The following is a 7,258-nucleotide window of genomic DNA, read 5'->3' as shown; positions in this document are numbered from 1 at the left end:
CAAAGGATGTGAGAATGTTTCACATTTCTCTTTAGGGTCTCAAGGTGGTATTTAGGAAGATTTAGGACTCAGTGGAAAATTTTGTAGAGTTACAGAGCACCCAAAGGGTCTCTTTCCAGAGATCTTTTAAAAATAAAAACCTTCCTCTCTTTGCTATTTTGAACTATAACCACTGCAAACAGCCTTCCCACTTTTTAAGTGCTTTTACTAGAAATTACTTTTATGTTCCAAGAATACTGAGATACACACGAAAGAGAGTTCACCAGCTAGATAAAGCTTTGGGGGTGCCAGATTATTCCTGACATTTGCATATTCCACATTATTTAATCAATCTTTTAACCAACAAAGCTATTAAGTGACTCTACTAATTCCATCTTTTCCCAACAAAAAAGTTTAAAGAATGCAAACCTTGCTCTTTTAACTTATTAGACCAGCAAGACCATCCCAAAGCAGAAGTTTTGACTACTGCCTCGATCTTCTAAAGAGAATTCATCTCCTCAAAATCTACAGTATTAGGCAAAGCTCTTGACATCAGCTACAAACAATTTCTGAAGGGGATGAGCTGGGCTATAAATCCCAGATGTCAGATAAATCAGTGACTGTAAAAAGGACAAAAACACAACCATGGCCATGTGGTGGGTGGAATAGAATTTAACAGAAGACCTGCAGTGGTTCAGCTTTTCCATTAAAGCCGGGTGGATGAGGCACCTCAGCCAAAACACATGATGCACTCCAGAAACCCTCCAGGCAGATGGGGAGAGACAATCAGAGTCCCGGCACGTGGAGCACAAAGAGCTGAGCCTGGAAAAGAGAACTCCAGAGCAGGATGCTAATACTTGAACACACCATAAAGGGAAATTTGCTAAAAAGGTAGGAGGAGAAAAAACTCATGTGTCAGTTCTTCTCAAGGAGCACATCCTTACCTTGTCTCTGCAGCACTTGGTAAGGCAGTGACTGCAGTAGAGATGCTCAGGAAGCTGGGGCAGTGCTGGGCACAGGAGCCCTGGGCACTTCAGCACACACAGGACATTCCTGTGGCCACTCTCCTGGACCAGCACTCAGCCCTCAGCAAAGGTTTGGCTCTCCACAGTACTGGGTGTTGGCATATCACTGCACTGCTTCCACCCCAAGGGCAGCTGCAGCCTGGGCTGCCATTGGCAAGTTTGGACAAAATCCTCTCAAGGCAGCTGCCACCCCACCTCCATGCTTTGTGGAATCCTTACAGGGAGAACCTGGAATTGCCAAAGCTGGGACAAAGTATAAAAATCTGGTCACTTTGATATTTATGGGTTTCCTTGGCCCTATAGGTTCTAAAGCAAGGAAACATTCTGCAGCTGCATGGTCCTGTTCCATCACAGTGTTTGAGCCCAGTTAAGCAACATCTGGCAGCAATGAGCTCCAAGAGCTGCATGCTTTTGGTCTGAAAATTTCCAATATGAAATCAAGGAGAGCTACACTACAGAGAGCACTGAGCTTTACTAAGAGCTAGAACATGGTAACGCTGCTGGAATTACAACCAGAAATAAACCCTGTGTAGAATAAAAGGGACACCAAAGCAAGAGATCCATCTCTTTCAGCCTGAGGTACAAACTTCAGCTGAAGGCAAGGGCGTTCCCCAGCACACAATGCAGCTCACCTGTCCTGCACAGAGATCAGAGAGATCAGCAGAAACCTGTCTCCTTTACGGGGTTGCACTGACAAATCATGGAGGGGTGGAGATTCCCAGCTGTGCTGCATCAAGAGACAAGAGAAGCCATGGAGACCAAGCAGCAGGACATCAAACCAAGGTGATGTCCTTGGAGGAGCAGCCCCAGCTGAGCCAGGAATAGAGAAAACAAAGATTCACCCACCAAAACCTTTGGCCTGACCCCAGACACAATCAGCTGGATGGGGGGAGCAGTGCACATTTCCACCTTCCTCTGGGGCTCCCAGGACCAGCCCTGGGCATGGTGCCAACACTGCTGCTCGTGGTGGAAACCAGATTTTGGCCCCCAGTAACACTGCACCAAAGCCTGTCTAACTAAATAAATGATGTTGTTTACAGCTGGAGGATGCTCTCCATTACACAACATGATCATCCTGGCCAATCTTCCAGGGAGAAGCTGTTCTTCAGGGGATTGCTGCTTGAAAAAATGAAGAAGAAAACAGAAGTAGCTGAAGCCAATATAGTGATTTAACAGCACAGAAAATATAATCTGCTTCTGCTGAGAAAACAACAGAGCTGCAAACTTGTCCATGTCACACTTACTGTTGGGCATACTGTATATTTGGGGGTTTGGCCACTGTCTGGACAGACCTGGCAGAACAGGGGACAGAAAGAAAACCCAATCTGTAAAAAATGAAAAAAAGGAAAAAGCTGAGCCAGACCAGGAATTAAGAGCAAGGAAATGCACTGGAAGGCAGGGAGCTGACAAAAGGTGCTTCAAGCACATCAGAACACATGAGAACTCCAGCAGAGAGAAGTGGAAAAGAAATTAAGAGTGACAAAAACAAGAGAAACAATTGTGTCACTAATGACCCATCAGCTGCAAGCCCTGTGTCTGGTCCTCCTGCAGAATGATCAGTCTGGAAATTGCTGATCCCTGGCTGCTGAGTTCATCAATCAGGCCCCCAAATGCACTTTCCCTTTGCACCATGAATATAGGATAAAAAACAGGGCAGGGCAAGGACACAGATATTTAAGGACCCAAGTCCTGCTCCAGTTTCTCAGTGGCATCTTCAGACCTGCTGGAGACAAGCAGTGCCCTAGGAAGGACAGTGTGCCCTTGGGGTGCTCCCTGTTTCAACCACAGGGTTCATTTTTCACCCCTCATAGATGGCTCAGGGCTTATCCCAAGAAGAGGCACTGCCAGGACACCGCACTTCCCTGTGCTTTCCCAGAGAAAAATGTCAGAGAAATGTCTCTCATGTCAGAGAACGTGAGGCTTGCAGAGCTCCTGGCAGTCTCCCATTTTACTGCAGGAGAGTCACAGCCATCACCAAGGGAAATCCCTGAGCCTGGGGCATCTGTCAGTGTGTGCAGCCTCTGTCAGGCTGAGAGCCCTCACCTCACACCTGGATGGCAGAGCCACCTTCCACTGCCTTTGCTGAAGCTCCAGCTGCAGAAAATCACAAATTTTTTTCCCAGAATAGTTTTTGTGAGGCAACTGCCAAGCAGACTCTGAGAATGGTGATAAGCCATGAGCAGGAGCCTGTCCCAGACAGCTGCCAGGGGAAGTATGTTACCTGTTGCTGTTTGCAGAGGGCAGGAGGTGAGAAAAGCCACTGTCAGAGCATGACCCTGGGCTGAGAAGTCTCCCTGCCTCTCAGGGTAGCACTTGATCAGCTCTGACGTGCCTAAACACTTAATCCCCACGGGGCTGCAGCAGGAGGAACCAGCTGATTTATTTTCACTGTGCACAGTCCAACCAACCCTGCCCTGCCTGTGGTTCACCTGCCCAAAAGGTACATGCTCTTTTTCTTGCCTTCTCCTCTACAATCCATCAGGTATTAGATGCTGTGGCTGATGTGTGGCTGGTCATGTTCTTTCTCGCTATATTTATATTTACTTGTGCAGCAAAGGCTGGGCTGAGTCTGAATGTCTCCAATTCATGCCCAAGCATGTGCAAATGTACATCTGAAGAGACCATCCTCTGCAACAGAGCTGGACTGAAAACCCTACCTGGAGAAATAGCACCATCCACCATCTCTCTAAACCTCTCCAACAATTATTTGCGGATTCTCAACACCAACACCTTCAGAAACCTGACTTTCCTTCACAGCCTCTGGCTAGATGGGAACAATCTGACTTTCCTGACCCCAGGAACTTTCCATGCTCTCAGCAGGCTGCAAGAGCTGCACCTCAGCAGGAACTCACGCCTCACCTACCTGCATGCAAACACTTTCAGAGGACTATTAAACCTCATCAGCCTGGATTTGTCCCACTGCAACATCTTCGAAATCCACCCACTTCTATTTTCACACTTGCCTTCTTTAGAAAGGCTTGATTTAGCCTCCAATAACATGAGGTATGTCCCACAAGCCTTCAGGAACCTCTCCAGCCTCACGAGGCTGTCCCTGGAGGGCAATCACATAGAGGCCATCGGCAGAGATTCCCTGAAGGACCTGGAAACCCTGAATGATCTCAATCTCAGGAAGAATCGGATATGGATCATCCAAAACGGAGCTTTCTCAAAGCTTCTCAGACTGGGCATGTTAAATTTAGGCCACAACTTCATCACTGATTTGCCTAATCAGCTTTTTGAAGGATTGATCCAGCTCAAGACCATGCACCTTGAAGCCAACAGAATCACTGCTGTGGACTGCACCTTCAGGCAGCTGCTCAACCTGAGAAACTTGTACTTGAACAACAATCAAATCTCCTCCATCTCAGACTCTGCTTTTTTGCACCTAAACAAGCTGCACTTCCTTCACCTGAGCAGGAACAACCTCAGCTCGCTGCCTGTGGGCCTGTTCTCCTCCCTGCCCAGGCTGAGGTACGTGTTCCTGTCCCACAACCCCTGGAGCTGCGACTGCAGCGCGCTCTGGCTGCGGCGCTGGACGGCCGCGCTCATCCAGGGCCTGGACTGTGCCTTCCCGGGCCCTGCCAACGCCACAGCAGCCCAGCAGCCCCTCCCTGGCCTCCTGGGGGACTGCCCCGTGCCCCTGGAGATGGCCACCGAGGACAGGTGCAGGGTGGCTGGCACCAGCGTGGCCCCCAGGCCTCCCGCCCTGCCAGGCCAGCTCATCCTGCTGGCACTTGCCTGCCACACATGGGGATGGGGCACCCTGCTGGCCGCCTTTTAATGGTGTTCCAGTGTAGCAGGCTCTGGGCCTGCTAGGGCTCCGTGGAGGGAAGAGGCCTAAAGATAGGAAATGCCAAGTCCTGGTGAAAAAGCAAGAAGCCCCTCTCTTCTGCCTTTCAGACCCCAGTTGTAACCCCATAGGTCACTTTCCCTTAACCCCTGCTCTTGGACAATTTTGGATCCCCCTATACCCTATATAAAGGGCTGTTTTAGCCCATTCTGGTTAGAAGAGCCATCGCTGGAACTCTTCACAGACCCCAGTAAAGCCATTGCTGTGGAACTCCAGCTGCCTTCTCCTCTCGCGTCTGCCTTTCGGTCAGCCTGCAACAGCGCCTTAGCAAGCAAAGAGCTGAAATCATATGAGAGCTGATAATCACTAAAAAAGAGCTGATATCTCTTAAGCTTGCTAAGGTTGCCTGTGGCTAAGAGTGGCCTGGGCACTCGGACAGTCTGCCCCCAAAGGACTGAGCTATCCGGCCCATGCTGCCTGCTTGGGGGCAAACCTGCCCAGCACGAGGCCGAGACATTTCGGTTACAAAGTGGAGGCTGATTATTTGTTTTCTTGACATTTGATTATGAACAATGGTTTTGATGGCATTTGGATTTTATATGCAAATAAAGAAATTTCAATATATAGGAATGTATTATTTCCTTTATGGGTAATAGTCTAATCTGAAATGCTAACATCAAAATTCAATGCAAATGGTCAAATTGGGAAGTTCAGGACTGGGGCTTGTGGCTGGTGATGTGGGGCCAGGAAGCATGTTCTCCTCTGCCCTCCCCACTTCCCAACTGACCACAGCCAGGTGTGACCTGCCTGGGAGGGGCTGCCTTCCTGTTCCCAGCCCATACTGGGAATATTGTGAGTGAGTACTGCTGAAATAGGAATAAATTGCACATGCTCCAGAACATCTGGAGTCCTGAGAAAAGGCCCAGTCCATCAGCATCACTGTGAGCACATGGTGCCTTCCCACAGCAGGCACATGGGGATCTCTGCTGCTGGAATGCGTGGGAGGTGTGGGCAAAAGCACCATCATGTAAAACATTTTATCACCCAGGTGTTCCTCACAGCACTGAACCTCAGCTAATGTGGCTCTGCATTTACCCGTGCAAGGAGGTCATTTGCCTCAGGGATGGTCTGTACAAGCTGTGTCTATCTCCCTGTATGCTGTTAAGGAGCTCTGTCCCAGCACAATTCCAGTGTCACATCCCAGGTCTGCCTCCCTTCAGCTGCTGGGAGACACAGATCAGCCTTCTCTGTCCTCCCAAATGGAATTTTCCATTTGTGCAGGTATATGAAACACCCTTATCCAATGTTTACTAGGTGCTCACAGAAGGTAGCAAAGGAATGTGTGCCAGACACACCACACTTGTCCCTGTCCTTAGAGGAATTACCCCAAGCTGATAAGAGAGAAATAAACCCTTGTTTAGGGCTGAAAACACACAAACCTGCACAATCTGACATGGGAAACCTGCCATGGAGTGCAGAGCAGGACCAACCTTTTTTGTTACACCAGGGAAGGGACAAAGTGAGGCTTCACACAACCACACATGCTGCACCTCATTGTATTTGTGGTTACGTTTGTGCAAAGCATTTAGCGGCCAATACAATAAATTTTTGCTTACATTGTCTGTGCTGTTTCATCATCTTCATGTCCCTCAGCTTCACATACTTTGAGAAGTGGTAGAAAAATACTCCAGCTGGTTTCTTGCTTTTGAATTACTCTCTGTCAAGCTGCAATCGAAAAAGGCAGAAGCAAAAAAGCAAAAAAGTCCACCTCAGCAATTTCTTATGTCCCTAAAAGATTCAATTTTTCCATTGAATAATACAAATTGGTGAAAAATTTATATGGACAAGAACCTTGCCTTCTCTGAACACTTTGAGAAAACATTCCTTCCACTTTTACACCACCACCTCATTAAAGAGTAACAGGAACACAACTAAATTGCTTCCTCTGTGCTATGATAAAAAGTCATAGCGATATTTAACAAGTTATACACAGTGTGCTCAGGGAGAACATGTGGCCACATTTTTAATCCACAAAAAATGAAACTTGCAAGGAATACAAGAAGGCCAGAAAACACAGACCCTGAGGAGTCCGTCTGGGCTGGTAAAGATATTTGAAGGAGGATGTTAACATGCAGGATAAGAACAACATGCACCCACAAGGGCAGCAACAAGTCCAACTGTTTAAAAAAAATAAATCAGTATGAACAAAGCTGACAATGTTAAAAAAAGCCTTGCAAACAAAAAAGCATGTAATTGAAGAAGCAAAACTAAGTATAAATACTAACAAATAATTTAATATTAAGGAGCAAGAAGAGTTGCAGGAAGAAGGAAATGTCCTGAAGTTTACATCTCCTTGATGTGATTTGAAAATTTAAGGTGTGTTTGACAAAACAAACTACTTGAAAACCTGCTTGTTAAGAGTGGAGGGAAAGCACTGGATTTGTCCTGATTGCACTGCACTGGA

At 47.4% G+C, this 7,258-nt stretch overlaps 1 protein-coding gene across 1 annotated transcript; it reads left to right on the top strand.

Annotated features, from left to right (window-relative positions):
* Positions 1-3,519: 3,519 nt before the first annotated feature.
* LOC132079818 (nyctalopin-like) lies at positions 3,520-4,785 on the top strand. The gene has a single exon (XM_059482623.1). It carries the CDS (start codon positions 3,520-3,522, stop codon positions 4,783-4,785), a length of 1,266 nt encoding a protein of 421 aa, XP_059338606.1.
* Positions 4,786-7,258: the final 2,473 nt, after the last annotated feature.

This window comes from Ammospiza nelsoni, chromosome 15 (genome assembly GCF_027579445.1).
Source record: "Ammospiza nelsoni isolate bAmmNel1 chromosome 15, bAmmNel1.pri, whole genome shotgun sequence".
NCBI lineage: Eukaryota > Metazoa > Chordata > Aves > Passeriformes > Passerellidae > Ammospiza > Ammospiza nelsoni.
This window is presented reverse-complemented; position numbering and strand designations above follow the sequence as displayed.